At 37.8% G+C, this 23,680-nt stretch overlaps 1 protein-coding gene across 3 annotated transcripts in view; it reads left to right on the forward strand.

Annotated features, from left to right (window-relative positions):
* The window catches only part of DROSHA (drosha ribonuclease III), a 74,881-nt gene that overhangs the window by 19,475 nt on the left and 31,726 nt on the right, over positions 1-23,680 (forward strand). For all 3 annotated transcript variants that reach the window (XM_032117240.1, XM_032117250.1, XM_032117257.1), the window contains 8 exons: positions 255-326; positions 1,853-1,934; positions 3,124-3,198; positions 6,506-6,675; positions 11,869-11,993; positions 15,332-15,431; positions 18,338-18,445; positions 22,511-22,618. In XM_032117240.1, coding sequence (XP_031973131.1) covers positions 255-326; positions 1,853-1,934; positions 3,124-3,198; positions 6,506-6,675; positions 11,869-11,993; positions 15,332-15,431; positions 18,338-18,445; positions 22,511-22,618 — 840 coding nt within the window. The remainder of the gene's footprint in view (positions 1-254; positions 327-1,852; positions 1,935-3,123; positions 3,199-6,505; positions 6,676-11,868; positions 11,994-15,331; positions 15,432-18,337; positions 18,446-22,510; positions 22,619-23,680) is intronic.

Genomic DNA, 23,680 nt, shown 5'->3' on the forward strand with positions numbered 1-23,680 from the left:
TGGCGTTATTGAACCTTCCTTCACCATTGTGTTTTATTAGCATTGTCAGCATTGTGTTTTATTACCGAGGTGAAGGCTGGAACTGGTACTCTGTTTACAGGTGCTTGTGTTCTTGTCTTTGCATGATCCTCCAGAGCAGCTGTTATAGTAAGTGCCCTTTTCAGCAGACAGTAATACCTTTGCATATAAAATTGTATTAACTATACATTTAATGCTGTATAGTTTTTAATGCTGAATTTCTCTCTTCCTTCCAGATTCCTCTATGCAAAGTAATCAGGTTTAACATTGACTATACCATTCATTTCATTGAGGAGATGATGCCTGAGGTAAGATGGATAACTAGTCTAGAAGTCAGAGTGGGTTATGAATTGTTGATACGTTTAAGGATTAAACTCTTCAGTATCCCACCTTGTGAAGTCTCTTAAGAGACTGGCTCTGTTCTGAAGGAGTGGCTGAAACAGAACTTGCACTTACAGGTACTAGCATAAATCTATCTACCTAGGCTATCATATATTAAAAACAAATAGTAAGAAGTGCTTATATCCGTAGGTTCCTTTTATTTTAAATTATATACAGTATCTGTAAATTGAGTTAGGCATTACCATTCTCTTACGTATGACAAAAATAAGGCATATGGAGGTACTCCATTGCCAGGACCATGTAAGTCAATGGGAGAGCTGAAACTTAATCAGAAGTTGAAGCTCTGAAGATTGCTTATCAGTACTAAATATAAGCTATTGTCAAAACAAATTTCCTGTGGATACAAGCAAAGCACATTGAGTTCATAATCTGTTTGTGGTGGGGTTTTTTATTACAAATTAATGCCTGGTGGAGCCAGTTTGCAAAGTAAATTGCTGCAGTGGAACAGTGTGTGTAGGTACAGAAACACCCCTGCATATTAACTACAAAGATAGGATCACTATTTAATTTAGTCACATATATTTAAATTTTTCTTTCTAATTATCTTTTTTTTGTTGCTCAATGGCATCTAAATATATGCAACAGCCCTGAAATTCCTCAGAAAGACTAATGTGATCAAAGCAATGAATTTCTTGTTAGTGAATGTACTGTGTTGTCTGCAAATCTTGAACTGAAACAACAAACAGCTACCAAGCAAAACAGGGAAGTGAACATTTTGGGGGACTTCTGGATTATTTGCAGACCATCTTTACTAATGACTTGTGAAACAGATTGTGGTATTAAGTTTGGAATTTATGGCCGATATCGTACATGCACAATTTATATCAGTCTGGTTTTGTTTGTTCGGGAAAGTTTATAAGTTCCTTCATAGAAGGAGCCAGTTCCTTGCTTGATGAAAAGAATCCCTTTTCGGTTTTTTTTTTCTCTTTTCGTCCTTTTTATTCTTCTTCTGTTGGCTACTGAAGTCATAATCCTCAATTTGTCTTGTGCTCACACTTGCTATGGAAATTATATGATACCACAGGTGGTGATTTATAAACATTTATTATGAGCATTTGGGAAAAAGTGAATTATGAAAAGGATATTTCTCAGAAATGTGTCATCTGCTCATCTTGCTCAGGTAAAAGGGGTTTTAGTGCTTGGCAGATTATTGCAGACTCATAATTTCTGCCTATACTGTTGGTTTGGACATTGAATGAAGAAGATTCAATACCATTCTTTCTTGACAATGCTTTCTGAAGAGAGAACTGTGCTATGTTAGAGTAGATGATCAAAAATATATCAATACTGTTTCCAAAACCCAGTATTTAGTAGTTGGCAAATATGAAGACACTGCTTTTTCATAGTGTTTTATTTAACTATATATGAATGGTATTATTTGTATTGCAGTATTATATAATTATAATTTTGGTCTATTTTTTTGTTTCCCCAGAATTTTTGTGTGAGAGGCCTTGAGCTGTTTTCTTCATATCTATTCAAAGATATTTTGGAGTTGTATGACTGGAATCTTAAAGGTAACATTGATTTTGAGACGGTCCTCAACATTACAATGTAACCTCTGTTTTCCATAAGAGGGACAAACTTCATTTATTCTTCAAGAAGATGAAATTAGAGTTCAATCATGTGAGGTGTAGCAGTGAAAATGCACAAACTTGGCACTGTATTTTCACAAATAAACTAAATTTCTGCCGTAATCCAGAACTTTTGTTTTTAATCAAACAGTAAATATTACTGTGTGTTTAATATTACAGAGTATCATGTGCATGGTATTTTGAAAGCCAAGGTGTCAGGTAAACCATTGTCTCTTTTTACAAGCTAACAAACAAGTTACTCATACTGTATTTCTCTGCAGTCAGCTCAGAAAGCAGTGACATACAGACAGCTGTGGAGGAATAGTGTTGTCATTATAGCTGAATGTTGTTGTCTTTTGACAAGATGAAAATACTGGTTTCCGTGAAGACTGCAACGAGAGAGAATACTTCGCATGGTCTAAAAGAGAAATGAGAGTATCAGAGGAGTTACATTTCAGTATCTGTAGGTCTGTTTGGGTGTCGTGACTTTGTCTGTGGAGATTCACTCTGCACAGGAGCACACAGGTTTAATACATTTTGTGTAGCCTTTGGTTTGATAATATATTCTAACATTAGTGTTGTCTTTCCTATCACTGCTTCTGATTGTTCTTTCTTTTTTTAGCTTCTGATTGTTCTTTTTTTAGCACTTACTGGTTGGTTTAGTTTTTATTTTCTTGAAAGCTTTATATGATGAATAGGAAATGAAAAAAAAAACCCACAAAACAGTACCAAGGAAATTTCCATGTTATCTTTGTTCTGGTAAGCAAAACCACCCCACTAATTGGAGGAGATTAAATAAACTAGTGCTTGTACCTATAAGGCTTAAATGAAATAATTAACTGATTATATAAACTAATATTTTTGTATTACTGTTTCTTTTTAAAGTGCTGGGGTTTTTTTTGTTAGGTTCTTATTATTTTTAAATTATTTTAGATTTCTTTTAAATTATCTGTATGAAAGCTTTCACTACAAGTTGTCTCTCTGTTCTTTTTTTTTTTTGTTACTTTCTGGATTGAAACTTAAGCCCTGTCAAATGTAATCACCATTCATTGATTTCATCTGCAGCAAAGTTGCCTCTTTTCTTCTTTTGCAAATATGTTGGAAAATTTTCTGTATTTTTTTTGTATTTAAGGTCCTTCACTTGAAAATGATTCTGTTTCCTGTCCCAGATATCACTTCATGCCGCGGTTTGTGAGATTTCTTCCAGGTAATGTTTGTATTATATATCGTTATACAAATTAGATCTAAAAAAAGCTTTAAAAAAGAAACAAAACCCAAAAACATCCCTATCCCCCAGGAGAAAACCTCCACAGAAAAACCCTTATTGCAAGTCAAATGGTTCAGTCAGTGCAGAGATCTGGTGCTTCTGCCTGAAGTCTTTAGTGTTTGCAGATGGTTTACTAAGAACTGGAATTCAGATGGACAGGCCAAGTCCTGCTTTCAGCTTTTGTCTCTGTTGTCATTTTAGGCAGTGCTGTGTCCTCCTTGTCCTGCTCTGCGATGGTGCTGTGGCATTTGCAGAGTGCTGTTATCTAATCTCTCACATTTCATCTCCCACCTGCTCTTCAGGATACCATGTGGTTAGATTACAAGTCTGGATGTGCAAGGGTCAGCATGATTGGGCACCCCTGAGCACATGCTCTTCTGATTGTTTCTTTATCCTAATGCAGGCTTAGACCTTGCAGCAAATAGCGATAGACAAAAGCCATCGTTCCAACGCAGTTCAACCCTGGCCTGCCAGCCAAGGACAAGATTCCGTGTGGAGCATTCAGCTCGTTTTGAGTGAACAGTTTACAGAGGCATTTAACACATCCTAAGATACCAGGACAGACTTTCAGTTGATGTAAATGTCATGGCTCCATTGGAAATGTGTCCTGCTGAGATCCTGCCAGTGATTGCTCCAGGAGGGTTGTGTGGACAGAAGGATGTGTTTCAGCTGTGGGATTTAGGGTGCAGATGAAATATGGAACAACCTTCATCAAGAGAGCTGTGACCTGGAGGTGCTTTCTGCTTTGGGCTTTGAAACTTAGTTGGGATATTAATTATAGCTGGAGCAAAATGAGTTTTGGCTCGTTACTGTGGAGAGTACTGATGGCTAGATGACTGTATTTCTAATTGTTGTTCCTTCCTGGATACACAGCACTGTTCAATCAGAAGCAGAGCTCTGAGGCTTGCTAGCAAACATTGATTTGGTTTTGCTGAAGCAATTTACAAAATAAGCCATCAAGCCACATGTGGCTGATTAACTTGACCTCATCACAAAATGAGAACAAGTTTGTCCTGCCTGGTTTGTGTAGCTTGAGGGTGCATTCCTGTTCAGGGTTTTTATATTCTGATTTTTTTTTTTTTAATTTTAGTTTAGAAGTCAGCTCTTTCTGTGCTATTGGGTTGTTTATGGATGAGGAGGGATAAGTCTCTAAAATATGTATTCCTGTGTGCTGCTTCTTCTTTAAGGTCCCCAGCCTTCTAACTCTTTTAAAAGTATCTTTTTCCTGATATTTCTGCATATATAGTCGCCTTTTAGCATCTTTTTGACAGGGTTTTTTTTTAATCAAGCTTTCATTTTTTATTGATTATTTTTTGAGATACCCATGAAGATTTTTAATTTTCAGAGAGTGGAAATCTATTTCCTTCAGGTATGCTTGCAGAACATTACTTAGGTCTAATCAAAGAAGGTGTTGGTGCATCAGATCTCCACACATCCATCAGCTGTCTCTTTAAAGATAGAAATGAATTGCTGATTTCCCATCCCCTCTACTTTTTCTTTCTTACTTTCCTAACATGGTCTAAAAATAATGAGGTTTGGGATGTCAAGCTTTCTATGTGGATTTACTTGGGGACAGGCCTTGGGGTAGCTCTGAGCTAGTCATACCAGGTTTACTGCGATGCATAGCATGCAGAACAGTTGCTGTACTGTATTGCCATAGATTTTTATGGTGATAAATATATTCAGAGAGTAAAAGACTAGAAAAAACACATTTGAGGTCCCAAGTACTGCATATTCTGGCCCAGAAAGGGTCTCAGACTTTCATTTAGCACAGCAGTCTATCGCAGCCTGTACACACTCTTCAGTGGGTAAGGATACACGTATATTTTAGTGATTGGTATATGTGGGCTACCTCTTGCATAAGAGTAAATCCAGTTGCTGACAAAAAACAGTCTTGTAAGTGGAGTCCCCCTTCAGTTTGAAGGAAAACTTTGCACATTTAAAATTCTGTCCCTGTAGCTATTTAGAAGTGTTTTCTATTTCCAGTGAGGTTTGGGGGTGTATCTTCCCCACTTAAGATTCCCTCTTGGAGTTTAAGTGAGTTAATTGTTCTGAGAGGCCAAGTTACACCATTCCCTTTCATCATTTCTATGCAGTAGTGCTGGAATCCCAGCTGAGGTAAGAGGAGGGCTTGTACATGTCTTGTAGGGAACATCATCTTACACAGTGCTGCAGTTGTGCAGCAGCTCTGCAAGGCTTTTCCAGTGTGCCTGGGATCACACTCCTTGTGCTGTGGTGTCATCCTCCATATTGCTCTAAGGTTTTACTTCTGGTTTGTCACCATTTCTCTTTTGTGGGTGTAGTGAGAGAGAGAATATACTCAGTGGCTGGACCAGATTGTTTCTGCTCCCTGGGGGAGGGAAATCAGCATTTGTGCTCTGGGGGGATGAAACTTGAAGATTCCTCTGTACCTATGGATTAACACCCTGCTATTAAAGGAGGGAATTGGAGAGATGTATGTCAAAATTAAAGCATTGTGGTAACATGGAGTGACTTCTCATTTACATGAGCAGACATACTGAATTTGAATAGCCAGTGTCTTCTGAGTGGTGATCTGTCAGGACCATCACTCACCTTTCACGTTTGCATATTCACATCTGTAGCTGGCTACCTGAAGCCAATCAGATTATAGTGTCTTCTTGCTACAAGCAGCCTTTGCTGTGCATTTTTCCTGGGGTCTCAGAGGTATTTAGTAATTTTCACATGCCCTTGATTCATTTAGTGACAGAAGACAGCATGAGGCTCTTTAGTCTTCATTACTGCAGTTAGAGCATGTAAGCACTACAGATGAGTTTAAAGTGCAGGGATAGCTTGCTACATTCATCCAGAAGTATTCTGTAAAATTTTGAGTGTTCTTAAAAACTGCTGCATAATGCCTAAAGGCTTTTTAACTGCTGTTGTAAAAAGAATGATAAAATTGTGAAAAGGAAGATATAACTGGACACCATAACTGATTGTTCTGCCTACTCATTTTAAAGTTTATTCAGGCAAGTTAGAAACTTCAACTTTACAGTACGATGGAACTGTTACTCTCTTCACCATTACTGTTACTGCTTTAGTTTAGCAAAGTTTTTATGCATGTACAGTATTCATCAGTAAAACATTTGCCTTGATACTTGTCAAATCACTTAAGCATTTTGCATTTTATTTTGCTCATACAAATGGTTTGTATTCTGCATATTTTCTCTTCTGCACATGCTTTAGGAGTGAATCTCTGAAATGTGTTTTATTTATTTATGGTTTTAAGATGGAGGAAAAGAAGTACTCTCAATGCATCAGATTCTTCTCTACTTGTTACGATGCAGTAAAGCTTTGGTGCCTGAAGAGGAGATTGCCAACATGCTTCAGTGGGAAGAACTGGAATGGCAGAAATACGCAGAAGAATGCAAAGGGATGATCGTTACCAGCCCTGGCATGGTAGAAAAAATAAATAATTTTTTGTTTTTGTGAACAATCCAATGACATGTACACGTCTTGTTTCAGAGAGTTTGTCACAGGCTAAATTAGAACAGGAAAAGGTGACCAGTGGCAGTTGCTGATTGCAGTAGGAACAGTTTATTGACTTGTTCCAACCCTGAATTGTCCCTTCTGCTGCTGTACTGAAGGGCATATTTTCAGATGGGCACTGTTTCAATGTGCATGTTAAAAGGAACAGCTATACTTTATGTATGTAAAGCTTCCCTATTTTCTCAGACAGTTCTTATGTGCATGATCTCATTCTCTTTTCCCAGACACAGCACCAGAGAAATAGTAACTGTTTGCTATTTACTTTCTTCTTCCTCTTTTGATCCCCTGTTGACAGCTCTATTCCATGTGTGCTATCCTGATACTGCCTTGAATATGGAAACAGTGTTTTCTGCTTATTTCTGTGTTGCTCTCACACTGAGGAATTTTGTGTACATTAATTAATGCATGTATTAATTTTCAATGCCTAGTTTGAAACCCCTAAGGCCTTATTATTTTTGGAACAATTGGTATTTTAAAGTACATGTTCTCTGAGCACAGCTCCTTTCAACTCCGGTGTTTATTAATTCAGCCCATTATTCTGACTTTCACTTTTAAGAAATGTGGGTCACAAGAATAGATGAATGTCCGCTAAAAACTGCAGGGGTTGTATTTGTATAGTTTGGTCAGTATTGCAAAATGGTATCTTAGTAGTAGAGGCATATTTTGGACCTAATACTTGCAACTGACATGCAGCTTTCTAAGTAGTAATACCTTTCTTTTTCTGACTTCATTTTCCTCCTTTGCTCATAGCTCAAATTTTTAGTTTCTGAAGAAAAAGTGTAACTTGATACCATGCCTAAGAAGGAATTTAGTTTTTCAGCTGAAAAACCTGACCCCAAACTGCAGCCAGGGTGACATGCTAAATACATTGTCCAAGTTCATAATTTAAAGTATGGCAGCATAACATATAGTAAACTACTTAATAAGCGAATAATAACTTGGGTCAGATAATTTTTCCATTGATTTCACTCTGAGTAAAGTAAAACTTTTTAAACAGCAAGAAAATTGGACTGTTTCTGGGAACATGAAATACAACAATACACATGAACTCTCACTGTGGAAAGTCTACCTCGGCTGCTTTAAATTAGTGGTAAACCAGAATCCGATAGTAGAAATTGTTAGACAACCTGAACAGCCTTAACTTGCCTATGGTTTCTGTGATACAAGGTACATGCTGGTCCACAAGTTGTCAGCATCTGTATGGTATACACCAACATAACTTCAGTTATTTTGCTGAAGATGTGCTCATTTCAGCTAGCTGAAAACTCACTTTTTTGTTTAGCATGAAGGAACGCATGTATGTTCGTCCCTTGTGTCATGGAACTCTAAATGTCTGTGTGTACAAGGCAGTGTGATTTGTGAAGTGGTAGTGTTATTTCTGAGGTCTTGTGGGATTTTTTACTGGCAAACTTTGCATTCTACGAGGCAGTGTTTTTAGAGATGTGTGTGGACATCAAAATATGTAAGCATAAAAGAAATCTGTAGCGCTTTGAAATGTCATGTTATAATGGCATCATTAGTACATGTTTTTTCTTTCAAAATTGCAGTGACCTTCTTCTTAATTTGTGGATTTTTCCTGTGTGTTGCAGCATATTGTACTTGTAGGAACCCAGAGTGGAGAGAATATTTCTCTGCCTGTTTTGAGGGTTTTCACCCCCCTGAACAATACAGCTTTTGACCTCTGTCTGTGGAAAAAACTGCCTACTCTTAGAGAAGAACTAGAAACTACACAGGTGTAAATTAGGTGATTGACTAATATGTAAGATTGTCACAGGGTTAAAAATTTAGAGGTTTTGGGTTTGTTAATGTAGTAAATAGATTAAAGCAAAAAACATCAAAATGGAGGATTGTTGTTGTTCTCCAAACCTCCTCCTTCTTCTTCTACATCTCCATATTCTGCAGTAGAAATAGTTTGGGATTATTGGACAAAGAATTCTGCAGTTCCTGGCTGTGTTACTGAATAATTGGCAGAAAAGTAAAAATAATGTACGTTTTTTAGTAACCATTGGTTGATTTACCTTTAAAAAGCCGTGTAATCTTGATAATTGGGCTTTCTCCTGCATTCTCTGCCTTGTGCTATGTCTGGATCACGCTAGTGACTCTTTTTCTCTGATAAGACTTAACAAACAACCATCAAGAAGCAGTGAAGGCTGAGAGTCCCGTTTGTCTCTGGAACTCCTAGCAAGGACTTTAAAAACTCCCTCCCATCAGGAGAGGTTTGATTACGGCACGATCAGTGTCAATACTGATTATGAATGTAAGTGAAAAACAGAGTATGAAACTATTATCTATGCATTTTGCAACATTAGAAGATAAAACAGTTCTGTTGGAGAGACAATGTGAAACTATTTCAGAAAATGACAGCTCTTCAGTTCAATTATATCCACTTGACACAGCAGAGTAAAACCACTGAATTTTGTTTTGCTGCACAACATTTCTTCAGAAATAATAATTCCTCTTGTGTTCAAATCTAGGTTTTATGTGTGTGTTTTATTTTTTTCAGTGGGAGGTGTATATATATATATATATATATATATATATGCATGGTGGAGAAGGGAAAAAAGCTTTAATAGGATATAAATCCCACTTAAACAACTAACAATGGTTCAGCATTGTTTAAAATTATTTAACTTATTCATGGTGGTTTATTAATTCAATGAAACTTCGTGTTGAAATAGATTGAGAAGTTCACAAATTTTAGTCATCTTTCATACTTCATTCTTCCTAAAATATTGATGGTTTTCTCACTACTGCATAGATAGATATATATATTAACATACTTCTGTGCTACATCTGCATGCTATTTCATGTTGTGTTCTAATGTCAGCAGTGCCTTGGTTGATGAGATTTGGATAGGAAACAAAAATAACAGGTCTCTGTTCTGCTAGAATTTCTTTGGTTTTGATGTTACTTTAAAGGCAAGGTTGTCATTATTGGATAGTCTATCAAAGCACTTTTAAAAGAGCACAGGGATAAAACTCTGGAAGAATAACATCTAATTTGCTTGCATCCTGTCTGCTGGTGTGCAATTTATACTTGATGTTTCTGTATGTTGCTGTTTGTTCACTTAACCTTCAGAAAGGGCACTGGAGAGAAGGCTGGTGTTCACGATGAAATAAAAAACCATAGCCCAGCTACACCCCTCTCATAACTGTCAGTGAGGGAGCAGTTGTGATTAAGGCTTGGAGAAGTTCTTTTGTCCTGGTTGTTATCAGCCACCTGTGAACAGCTGTGTAACTGAGGGACAAAATGCAAGGCAGCATCATGGAAATGAAGAGAAGGAGTCTGGTTTTGAGTGGTCCTGAGGTCACACATTTGACACAGACTATGTGCATAGTGGAAGATTGCCTTTTTACACTTTTGAGTATCTCATTGCTTCTGTTTAAGTATCTAAAATGTGTCTGTATTTTTTTTTTAATGTATTGATTATAATTGGTATAATTGAGTATAATTATTGTTTCATATTCTGTTAATACACCAATCCTCTGATTCTCAGAGGATTGGTGTATCAAGGCTGCTTTTTTAAGGGGGACAAAGATGGGAGAAGTTCCTCATTTTAATATTAATGTTGGGGAGAACCAACAAACAACTTATGAGAAAATAAAAACTTTTCAAGCTGGCTTTGTGCAACCCCCAAAATAACAGATAAACTTAAATATCAGGACTTTAAGCTCTTGTTTAGGGAACAACATTCTGTCTGCTACAAATCCTGGCCATTATTTTCTTTAGGGTTTTTTTTGTTCTAATCCTTTTTTGTAAGTGCTATGGGCAAAACCTTTTTATTTTTTTTTTTTGTGAACCCAGCAGCTTTAACTAATTTTAAAAATTTAACTACCTGTGTTAAATCTTAACTAACCTAATTTTTTTTTTTTTTTTTTGGCTGGGGACTTGTAACTTTATGTTCAGTCATCTTGTCTAAAGGGAAGCTGATAAACGTTTTTCGCTTGGAAAATATTTCTGTATCTGAAAGTCAAGCTTTTAAGTAAGTTTTTGTTTTTCTAGAATAGATTGTAATTGTGGCCATATATAGAGTTGACTTTGCTTATCCATGCAGAAAATTATTCCTGTGAACAGTTCTGCCAAGGTGGTTTGGAGGGTAAAAGCTTTGTTCTTGACACAGTTTTTGTTGTTTTGTGAAGAGAATGGTGGGAGCTGTTTCTGTAACACTGAAACTCATCTTTGAGAAATTCACAGTGCTAAATGAGAAGTTTTGAGATGCAGGTAACTAGAAGTAATGCCCTTTTTCTGAAACCTAAGACAAGCAGAATATATTGGCCTATTCCAGCTGATTTCAAAGTGGGGAGTCAGCAGGCACATTGCAAAACAGCTTGACAGGTAAAGGAGAAGTTGTTTACTTGGAGACCAACTGTGCCCCTTCAGCTGAGTTTTTAAATATGCTGGGTAAGTGATGAAGAGCTCTGTGAGCAGCATGTCTGCTACGGTGATGTGCAATTACTTACTCTACATTTATAGAGCTGAAGCAAAAGTTGCCTTCTTTTCCACTGTCCTTTTTAACAATAAAAAGAACTTCTGTTTTGAACTGTAAAAAGGGCAAAAGTCTCTTCATTATACAAAACTGTATTCCTCCTTGTACACATCAGCATGGGAGCCTTTTCTGAGAGTAGCATGACAGATTGTTTTTAATGCTGTTTAGTCTGTGTGATTGAATGGATCTAATAATGCCTTCCTTTGCTTTGGGAAATCATGAACAGAACTAAAATTAGAGAGGTAACCTGATCTCAGCAAACTGCTCTAGCATGTGGGTTCTTGGATGCCAGAATGCTAATCCTAATTTTTATTTCTGGTGTGATGCTTGACCAGAGAAAGTTGTTTTAAGTTCTTGGAAATAGTCAAAGTAAATTTCCAGATGATTAAAATTAAAAGGCCTTTTTTTTTTTTTTCCTCTGAGTGGTAGGTCAATTAACTTTGTTTCAGTTACTGTTGTTGCTAAATGTTTATAATAGTATTAGTGATTGGTTTAATGTGCGTATTATTAAACTTGGAATGTTGTTGCTTCATGTTTCCTGGATAGTGTGGGATTGAGGCAGTAAATTTTCCATGAAGCTGTTGTCAATTTAGTTGTATTTTGTTTTTTTCTCCTAGAAACCAAGCTCAGTTCGTATTGATCAACTGGACCGCGAACAATTCAATCCTGATGTAATTACTTTCCCTATTATTGTGCACTTTGGGATACGACCTGCTCAACTCAGTTATGCTGGAGATCCTCAGTAAGAAGCTTTTCCTCCTTTATTTTGTTCAGGGACTCATTACTGTTGTCATTCATGCCTTAAATAGGGCTTGGTTATGTGCTTAGGTGAGTCTGATACAAAGCTTAGTGCTTATGACACTGGGCACAGGCTCCTGCAAATTAGAAAATATAAGGTATAACTGTTTCTCTGCAGTAATTCAGGATCTGCTGAAGTAAACGTGCATGTATGTGCAGTATGATACTTCTTAACCTGAGAACAGCTCTTCTGGGTCCAGCAAAAGGTGGTTCCTCAAGCTCCACATTATTCCTCTGAGAGGCCAGTGGTGGGTTTTCAGAGAGAGGATAACGTAACAGGAAGGCAGAGAGGGAGAAATGGTTACCCAAGCTTCCTAATGTCTGTAGCATATAGACTCCTGAGCTAGAGGATGTCTTTAGGTCATTTTGTTAAACAGCCCTGAATTGATGTTTTTAAATTTCTCAAATCTCTGTTTGAATCTTTTTATGCTACTTGTAGGGAGAAGATTTCAGGTAATCGCTTAACCAGTACTGTTGTGCATCGTATGCAGAAGGGCTGATTTTTATTTCAGAGCTGCTACTTGATTGTTTAATTAGATGTTCTTCAGGCCTCATATCTAATGAGGAATAATATAGCCAGGTTCTGTTTGATTTCTTCATGATGTTTGTTTCTTGCATACTGTTATGTCCTACTTAATCATCTCTTTCTATGCTTTGAAGGATCATGTCTACATAGTGTTTCCTAGCTTGGAAGCTCTTGCACCCATGCTACTTTTCTCTGTACTTTTTATATCCTGATAGAGTTTGAGAGGAATGTAGAGAAGGAGTGGAGAGGGAATCAGGACTTCAGGCAGAGCAAGAAATACTGTTTCACTGTGGATTGATGAAGGGATGCGAAAGTGATGATTGGATTTTGTTCCCGGTTCTTTTCTTAACCTCTGACAATTTCAGGGAACTCTTCCAGTGATAGGGACATCTGCTTTCTGCATGACGACAGTATAGAGCCTGTCTCTGGTGCATGTGTAGTTAAGGTTGTCTTTTTCCCCATTGCTGTGGTTTAGGATTGGTATTCCCCAATTCAGTACTCCCACTAAAGAGAACCACAAGCCACTCTCTTCCCCTTCTGCTGAGAGATACAAGAAGGCAGAGATCATGGGTTGAGGGAAGAATGATTTACTGGAAACAGCAGTGAGATAAGAAAACAAACAGTAACAGCAACAATACTAATAACAAACATGTAGAAAGAGAGGGTGATTTATGTCCAAAATGCTCACCAGATCTGCAGTTTTATTCTTTTGCAACTGCTTGCTGAGAATTTTAAACCTAACGGCAGGAAGTGGGAATACTGAGTTCTAATCCAGATAATAAAACTTTTTTTTTTTGCTTTGATCATGAGTTTTAATCCACTTTATCTTTTAGTTTTCTTGTTCATCAAAAGGAAATAATTAGACCCAAAAATATAAGAATTATCTCTACTTTGATGCTGAATTTATTAGTATTTGTAAAGTTCTAGTACTTTTCATTGAAAATAGTATAAAGAGACAAAAATTATTCTTCCCACACCTTTTTATTTTAACTTTCTTTAAAATTTACTTGTGGGTTTGTTTTTTGTTTCGGGTTTTAACCTCGGAGCTGCTTATACAAAGTAGGTATGTTTTGTCTTGTCAATGTAACAAAGCCTTTTTTTGTGAAAGACCTCTGTGGTGCCATCATAAATGTTAGGCTTAACTCTGGTGTATGTGCACCCAGAAGAGATTTTCCTCTAATGTGTCTTTTCTTTGTGAAGTTCTAATACAGAATTTTTTTGTAATGGTAATATGTTTATTAATTCTCAAACTTAATTGCAATAACAAAGCTTGTTTCACCCTTATCAATACTAGTAAAAAAATGTGTATTGGAGATCACAGTTTCAGGTTCTTATTTTCGGGTTGAAACCTCCTCAAGGCATTTGTACTTTTCGTTTTGGTTGATTTGTTCGTTAACTCATTTTTCTTTTTTGGATGTTGATTTGTCAGAAATAGATATGCTATTCTGCAGGTTGCAAAAGTGCAGTGAATGGAGCATGAGAAAAATCTATGGATTGAGCATTTCAGATGTGTTTGTAGACTGAAAAAATATCAGTATCTCCAGAGGCAGAGAGTATGCATTCAAGAATGCTGCAGAGAAATAGCTAGGAAAAAAAATGCCAATAAGAAAAGATTTGTTTATGTATCTGTGAATGTGGGATGGTGAGAAGATGATGAAATAGTAAAAGAGTTGCTGCTTCATTGACTCTTAAGCCACTAACGTGAACCCTTCCTAATAAAACCACTGCTCTAAGTTGGTGCTGAGGAGGATCTTCTTCTATAATGTAAATACGAAAAAAAAATAAATAACTTGGGTAAACTTCTTTCCTCTGGTCTCTAATTCCCTGCTTCCTATTCAAAGTCTGATTTTATGGGTTGTCCTGAAAAAACTCTACAGAGGTGACATTTTGATGGTAGCATTGTTTCCTAAGGACACAAGGTCCCTGTCATGATTCTCTTGGTTGCTTCTCCCATTGTAACTTTTGAACCTGTTGGTGAATTGCAGCTGAATGTAATGGTGGGATGTTGTCTTCAAATGGAGTAAGTTCTTACAAGTTTGGTGAAAGTTTGTGCTAGGTTATTGAGGGCCTCCCACTGAGGAAGAAGTTGTTACTGAAGTTCATGTGTAATTAGACACCACCAGAATAAGGCTAGATGGCTGGAGAAAACCAGAAAACTTAAATATGTGCTAATCACAGAAACAGCTTGAATTGCTGATTCCATTCAGCACAAACCCATAGGGAACAAAACTTCCATTTTACTTTTCACAGAATAACTTCATGTTGCATGTGACTTGTAGAGCTCTTCCTCAGGTGCTTCACTGAAATGTTTGAGCCAGTGTAAGGACAGACACTTCCTGGGAAAGGGTGCTACTGCTTTGCAGTGAGTGATAGGTAAGCCGTGTGGAGAAGAGGGAGTTTTCACCTGCCTGAATTGAGTTAAGCTGCAGGCAAGCCTTTTCAGCATGCAGAGGTGGCCCTTTGGGAGATGGATATCTGAGAGACCTGGGGTCTGCCCTGGTCTTTGCTGTTCTTTACCTCACTTTGCACACTAATGCCTCCTCTCTGCTACTTGGCCCACCCTTCTGGAGCAGCTACAGAGACTACTGCTGTCACCTCTCTTGGAAAATGCTTTGAGATTATTTATTTTTCTGGAGCAAAGAGATGCTTGTAGACATTCTGTGTGCATTATTAGCAGCTGGTGTGCTCATAATGACAAACAGGGAGAGACTTTTGTTTATTGACCAAAATACTTGTTTTCTGGTTTTGTCCTTCAGGTACCAAAAGCTGTGGAAGAGTTACGTGAAGCTGCGTCACCTGCTGGCTAATAGTCCCAAAGTCAAACAGGCTGATAAACAGAAATTATCACAAAGAGAGGTATTCTGGACCTTCCTATGACTGATAATTGAGCATTGTAATTTGGGATGGAATAAAGCCATATGACTGCCCTATTTATGGAAACAATAGAAATCCTTCACAAAAGATTTTATTTCCAGACTCTTAACACGGATTTTATTTTTATCTATGCTTGTTATTGAATGGGTTTTTTTTCTTTTTTTCAGCTGTCAAACTACTGCAAGTTTTTTACCCAATTATAGAAATTATTGTTATGGAACCATAACTTCTTTGTAGCTGTTGCCATTAATGGTTTCAAGAGTTAGTTTAGAGGAGGACTTTTTATTTCATAATGTACTTTTAACTGGCTCATAATTTTATACATTTCTCTTCTGAGATAAAAACTGCCACACTTGTGTGCATAAAATGTAATTTATTAGGTGGTACAGTGATCTTGCTCAATATCTTTGACTTGAAATCATCTGATTGTTGTATGATAGACAAGATATTTTTCTCTTTTTGTTTTTTCTTCACAAAGTGATGAGCAATAAGCATTTCCTAAGTGTAAATGCTCAACCAATCGGGAATTAAAATCAGAAAAACAGAGAATGCTAAATATAGCCTAAACCAGCCTATCTATTTCTATAAACCCTTGGACTGAAGCTTTAAATTTGTCTGGTGCCTATCAGGTACTCAATTTGACAATATATGTAAAGAATACATAGAGGAGAAATTAACTTCTTGTGTACTGGACAGTATTTAATTAAATTGTGTTGTATTTTTATTTATTGATTAGAAACACTGATTATTCATAAAATCATAGACTACCCTGAGGTGGGAAGGACCCATGAGAATCATGGAGTGTGATTCCTGAGACTTCCCCAGTTTATTGTGTACTTTTGGTTGCAGTAAGTGTTTGATACATATGACATTACACCTGATTTTTTTAGTTGTTGCAAAGCATAGAGTGCTGTTGTGTGAGCAAGAGTCTGAGTAAATATTTTATTTATGCTGATATTAAATAAGCCCTTAGCTTCTTACTTGTAAATTAAAAAAAAACCCAAAAAACCAACAAAAAACCCACAACATTGTGACTGAACTGTGCCACAGTTGTAAAGGAAAAAAAGATTTGCTCTTATAGGAGATGATTTTGATTGCCACAACTACACTCAGAGCAAGTAGAATATCATTGTTTTATGAACATCCTTTCATTGGGGGGAATGGATGACTTTTTTGTAAAATTGTAGTGGATTGTTTATAAGGTGGTGATCATATTTTGCTCCAGAAGATAAAATGTTCCTTTCCTATTTAGCACTGCTGTGTGGACTGCTTATTTTTGTTTCTAGACTATATTATCTAGGATAACAAGTTTTATAAGTAGTTTGCCAACAGAGAGGCATACAGGGCTGAAGCAGAATCTTTATGTGAGGATAATCTATATATTTGCCGGTGGAGGTGTCAGTAAGTCAGAAGGAGCTGTAGGACTGTACCTCGCTGGTACATGGGCTTTTAACGATTATGAATCATATATTTTGGAGTGCTCCTGAGCCAGTCAGACTGAAATACAGCCGGGTCTGGCAAATACAGTACCACCTGCTTCAGGAAAAACCCAGTGACACACCTTCGACAATGCACAAGGGGCACAGTGCTGGCAAGCATCTCTGTTCCCTCTGCCATCAGTCATCCACCACTGTGAGTTGTACAATGATATCATTTGTGACAAGGTCATGCCTGGGGCTTTGTTCCTCTAACCTAACTTTGAGCATTTACAGCAGGTGCATAAATTGGGACCTGAAGGCTCACTTTGAAGTCAGTGGAGGGAGAAATGCATTTTTGAAGCCATTTATCCCCTTCATTGAATATAAAAGGAGCCAGGGCTAACTAGCGTCCTACCCTAGACAGCTCTGTATTGAGGTGTCTGAGGTTTGATGAATCTGTGTCTGGACAGGTGCAACTGTTGGAACTACTCTGTGAGTCTCTGCAAATCAGAAAACAGAGCCTGTTCCTGCCCAGATATGCTCACAGGCTTCAAACTGGAAGCTGGGAAGAGACAGCTTTGAGCAAGTGCCCTGTAGTGAAAAGGAGAAGGAGAGGCAGGATAGGTTGCATCTTTGAAGAGCTTTGTGTTCTGAAGAAGGCAGAGCACTGAGGGGAGTCTCTACAGTTAGTTCATGGTGTGTGGGGAGCTTGCACACCCCAGGGCTTTATAGTATTGGAACCAAGAGATTCTGATCCAGGACTGACTTATTTTATCTGTTTTTCTTTCATTCCATTTTTACAGAAAATATTTTCTTTTAATGATACTGTCAAAATCTTTTAATGATTCTGACCCTTTCATGGTTTCTAGAGACAAACTGTTTGCACAACACCAAATAGCCAGTGGTCAAGGAAAAACATAGTTTTAAAATTTTTATTGAAGTAATATTGGTAGATTTCATCAGCATGGTCTCCAGGACTGGTGAGTATTGACCCCTTTCCCAGACTGGGCATAGTGACATTTTTGAGCAGGAACTGTTGCAAAGTAGCCAAGATGAGAAAACAAAGCCTGTTTTGCTCCTCCTGATTGTTCAAACCAGGAGCACTCATAGTGATGGACTTGAATGAGGAGGTGGTTTTGTACCTCTGGTAAAGAAAGTGCTTTCATTATGAGGACTTTACCTTTCTTACTTGTGTGTTATCTTGGATGTATGAGTTGGACCGGTTTGTTCTGTCATTTGCAGTAAAAAAAATGCAGTCACCTCTGTTCTTGGTCTACCAAAATCCCCTGTCTACTCTGTATTCTAACATATCTGCCACAGTCTGTGGCTGGGAGTTACCAGACCTGTACGAGCCGTAGAAACTGCTCACCAGAACTGAACCTCAAATGGGTGTTGTGCAGGCACTGGCAGGTGTTGGTGTGCTTTGTTGTAGCAAGTTCTTCACAGGAGCTCTGTTCTCTCCCTGCTTAGGAAGCACTGCAGAAAATTCGTCAGAAGAACACAATGAGGCGTGAAGTGACAGTGGAGTTGAGCAGCCAGGGGTTCTGGAAAACGGGGATACGCTCTGACGTCTGCCAGGTGACTAAACCAGAGAGATGTATTTTCTTTCTTGATAGCTGCTGCTGACCTTTGCAAGGGTTTGTTGCAGTTCCAGGCTGAAGAGCCAAATGCAAATGAATGCCTCAGTAATATCCATTGATTTAGGGAGCTATTCTAGTGTTCTGTCCACCTCCTCTATACACACAAAAAAGATAATTTAAATTTTTCTGCCAAGGGTTGATTAGCACAAGGGAGAAGGATTAGGAATGGCCAGCTTGAGGCTGGAAGTTTGCCAAACGTTGAGTCTAGTGTGAATCTTAATCCATCAACTGGCTTGGTTTTAGATATTTTAATTTTAATATATTTTTCTATTTAGATAGCTTTTTAAAAAAACCCCAAGTTTTACAGTGAAGCATGAAGAAATATCTTTTTACTTGAAAGAAAGTAAAAAAACTAAAAGCCCACCACAACTAACTTTTGGTTTAGAACAGGTGTGCCTCAGTAGAAAGATATCTTTCAGATACTCTGTTTCATATGCATGACATCTCCAAGGAACATCTCTGTCAGATGATCTTATTCTGAAGCAGTTGACAGCCACCAGCTTTGTGATATGATAAAAATAAGTGCAATTTTTATATAATACTGTATTAGTAAAATTCAAGTAGTTTTAACAGCCATATAATTATACTGGAGATATACTTGCATTATTTTTTTAGCTGTTGTTTTGGAGATGTTTTTTAAGAGTTAAATGCATGCAACTTAGTATTAGCTTACCAGTGTGAAGTACAAATTAGGGGCGTCTAGGCAAAGGTATAGGTAGAAATTCTGCTGTAATCTTGAAAGTCTGGTGAGGCCAAAGGGGAAATTCTAGAGTGAGAGAAAGGCTAATAACTAGGATTGCTTTTCTTCTGTCTGAAACATTTCTTGTGATTCTACTGTTGCTTCTGAAGTGGAAGGAGAATAGTGGCACAGTATCTTCTCACATAGCTGAGGAAAATTACATAGTGGCACAGTATCTTCTCACATAGCTGAGGAAAATTACATCCCTTTCCTATTTTTTTTTGTTGTGAACTGTGTCTATTTTTACAGCTTAAGTAAACAGTGTAAATTTCCAATTTAGGCACTTTGAAGCCATTCTGTGTTATTCGTAATATCTTTTGTGATTCATCTCCCAATGTCTTGGATATTCCTGTTTCGTTCTGTTGTTGAAGGACAGCAAAACACCAAAGAATGATAGAAGTAAAACTATTTCATAATTTTTGTGCCCATCTGCAGCTGTAACATCTAAATCAGCCAGTTCTGGTATGAAGGTCCATTGATTTGATTTCTTTGTGAGGCCAGGAGTAAGTAACTGTATGTCTGTAAAATGAAAGATTGCTGCTGTTGCTACATGTTTTTTCCCAGATTAAAGAAGGCTAAAACTAAATATGCATAAATCAGCTCTGGGGGCAGAGCTGAAGTGCAGTGATTTAAAATTACTGCTTTTAAAAGCATTGCAGTTTAGAAGATTGAAACTCTTTTAAGTCACTTGTGATAGCTTATACTTGCTCTGAGTTCCATGTAGCATTAATGACACTGGTCTTTGTTGTCTCAGAAATGAACTGCTTAAAAGGGGAGGAAAAATGGTAAGTGAAATGTTAAAAAAAAATGTAAAATGGCTGAGTTCTGACAGGCTCACTTGAAGTTACCCAGTATATCAAGTGCAGTACTTAGCCACTGAGCTGGGCAGCACTTAATACACAGCGTGACAAAATCTGGCCGTGCTGAGAAGACACCACCTCTGTTGCCCCACTCCACCCACACCACTGTTGCTGGTGTGCCCCCAACAGCAGTGTAAAGTGTTCATGGTGAGGAGAGACCTCATGCATTCCAAAATATTTCAGCTCACCTGCTTCCCCTTAGTAGCTTCAAGTCAGGAGCATTTGTTGTTCTGGAGGATGATGGCGGTATCTGAGGGCACTTGAGAGAGTTTCTGCCTTGCCATGTTAGCTGCAGCAAGAAAAGGACATGCAGAATATTTAAACTCATACATATTTTAAGAACATCTCTTCTAAAGAGATAAATACATAAAACATCAGAAACATTGAATAGCAATAGTCCAAGATGACGGACGTTGATTGAATCAATCAATCCAGTAGTTAGTGCCAGGTAAGCAGCATTTTGTCAATATGACTGCAAGAGTCAAATTAAAGTCCTTCTCTGTGCTCCCAGGGGTCTGTCAATTCTTTGTTCACTACACCACAGCTGATAAAAGTCTAAAACTTGATATTTCAGTCCTCAAATGCAGGGACACGTGTTGGTGTAAAGAATGCTAAACATTGCTTGAAGAGACTTTCTGTCTAGTGGAGCATAGAGGTAGGGAAGCAGAGTTGTCCTGTGAAACAGTTTTGGGTTTCACTGTTTTGGTGTTTTTCAGTTAATTCCTTCTATGAAGGAGCACGTAGGAAGCACACCTGTACAGTTTATATGGAGATGAAAGGAATGTTCTTACAAATTACCCCAAGAAAACTCTAAATGGCTGACATCATAACAAAATAAAACTTCACCTACACTTCCTAATTCTGTTTGGAGTGGTTTTATATTTCTCTATATTTGGAGATAGATCTTTTATATTTGGAGATCCAGAGAGTCTTTTTCTTGCTGTTGCTGGTTATTTCCATCTGAGAGAAAAGGACCAGGAAGGGGTGCCTGGTCAACAGCTGGCTGAACATGGGCCAAAGTGTGCCCAAGTGGCCAAGAAGGCCAGTGGCATCCTGGCCTGTACCAGCAATAGTGTGGCCAGCAGGACCTGGGCATTGATTATCCTCGTGTACTCTGCACTATTAAGGCCATGCCTTGAATCCTGTGTCCAGTTCTGGGCCCTCACTACAGGGCAGACATTGAGGTGCTGAAGCGTGTCCAGAGAAGGGCAACAGAGCTGGTGAAGGGTCTGGAGCACAAGTGTGATGAGAAGTGGCTGAGGGAGATGGGGGTGTTTAGCCTGGAGAAAAGGAGGCTCAAAGGAGACCATATCACTCTCTACAACTGCCTGAAAGGAGGCTGTAGCCAGGTGGGAGATGGTGTATCCTCCTGGGCAGCAAGTGACAGGATAAAAGGAAATGGCCTCAAGTTGTACCAAGGGAGCTTAAAATTGGGTGTTAGGAGTACTGTCTTTGCAGATAAGGTGATCAAGCATGGGAACAGGTTGCCCAGAAAAGTGGTGAAGTTACCATCCCTGAAGGTATTCATAAAGATCTTTGGGACATGGTTTAGTTGGTGGAGTTTACAAGTGTTAGTTTAGTGACTGGACTCAATCATCTTAAGGGTCTTTTCCAAGTTAAATAATCCTGTGATTACCTTCCAGCTCTGTGTTCAGTTCTCAGGAATTTCACATTCTTTTACTTAAACAGAAGGTTTTGCCATTGGTTAGTCTTAATTTTTTGATCTTGTAGCATTCACCAGTTCGTATTTTCTGCTGTTCTGTCATTAGTGACCTGCAGAAATCCACAACATCATTTATCTGTAAATTATACATCATCTACTTTGTGTGCTTGTTTTTCTTGCTTCTCTCCATGCTTTACACTCACTTCCTCTCATCATACACAATCCTCTTTCTGAATTAATTGTGACAGCCCTCAGATTTTAATGCCCTTAAAACACACCTTTATTTTGAATATGTTCATGTCATGTCAGTAATAGGAATGATTAGAAAAAAATTAGTTCACAAATGGTCACATGCATAATATTCTTTAAATCCTGCATTTCGCCTGTATCTCTTTTCATTCTTATGCAAGATTTGTGATGTTGATATCATACTTGCTATACTACTCTACTGACAAACTGTACTACTTGCTTATTTCAAACCAGATGCATCCGAAGTCAATATTAGTGTAGAATTCCTTCTTTGAAACACTGAGAGAGGGGGACTGCCATTGTTAAAAAATAGAGTTGTTGGTTTTTTCAATGTTATTGACATTTTCCCCAACAGAAAAGCATTGTCTATTTCCTAGACAATCAAATGGCAACCTTTCTGATATTTTTTAGCACATGAAATGTACCAGACTACAGCGTTTCAATCTGTACACTGAAGTTGAATGGTTTTGCTTATTGCGTTTGTTTTTTCAGCACGCAATGATGCTTCCTGTCCTCACCCACCATGTCCGCTACCATCAGTGTCTGATGCACTTGGACAAGTTGATAGGCTACACTTTTCGAGATAGGTGCTTGCTGCAGGTAAGATATGAAAACTCCAACTGCTTGCTGGTTTCTCTTCGTGATACTACTGAGTTCATCCGTAATGCTGAAATGCACAGCGCTGCCACAGCTTGGGCAGACCTGATTATTTGTACTGAAGATCGTCCAAAAGTTTCAGTTTTCCCAAGACACTTCTCAATAGAGATGTCTGTTGTGCACCTAGATCTTACACCTACCTTTGCTCCCAGGGTAGATCTGGATTTGCTCATAATATGTAGAAAGAGAGAAATGCACTTACTGAAAAGACTGTCAAGTACTCATTTCTGTGTAAGTTTCTTTTTTCACATATTTACAGAGAATACAGTGTTGTTCTGCAGATGAGTGTATATGCCCTGCTTCTTGTTTTTACAGCCAGTTGTTCTAAAAGAGAATAATTAAATCACTGCCCTTTTTTTTTGCATTTCTTGGTAGTGAATAGAAATTTGCAAACTTCTGTTCAGCTCTTGATTTCTGCAAATACATAATAAAATTTCTTACTTGTTTTAAATGCATTCACGTCACATAACCAGCCTTTTATGTTAGTCTATATTTGGAACTGATTACTCAGAGTCTGATGCTTGGCATGATGGCCCCTTTCCTCTTAGACTTTTTCTGAATTTACTGAAGGAAAATGAGGACTTCTGTTAAGAACTTCCTTCTGAAATAGGTGTCATCTCTCTGCAGTGACTGGACTAAGTTCAAAACATGACAGTTTTTGTATTTCTCTAGAGATTTTACTCCCAAATTATTTTAAGGAAATGTCTTTTCTCGCAGCTTTTCTGGTTTCTAGAATTTGTTTTCCAGGCCTTTTCCTACTGCAAGTTACATTAAACATTGAGCATCTTCTAGGATTTGGTTGTTGGCAGGCTGTCTTTGTTTTAATGTCAAAGATTGAAATGCAGTGATGGAAACTTTCAAAATGTTGAGGCCAAACAAACCAACAAGTAAATTCTAATAAAAAAGAGATGAAAGCGTAAAAATCAAGTGTGTAAGCATTAGTCACGTATCGTTATAACAAGTGTGCTTAATACTTTATCCCTACACTCATTTATTTAAAAGCTA

Source organism: Corvus moneduloides, chromosome 1 (genome assembly GCF_009650955.1).
Source record: "Corvus moneduloides isolate bCorMon1 chromosome 1, bCorMon1.pri, whole genome shotgun sequence".
Lineage (NCBI taxonomy): Eukaryota > Metazoa > Chordata > Aves > Passeriformes > Corvidae > Corvus > Corvus moneduloides.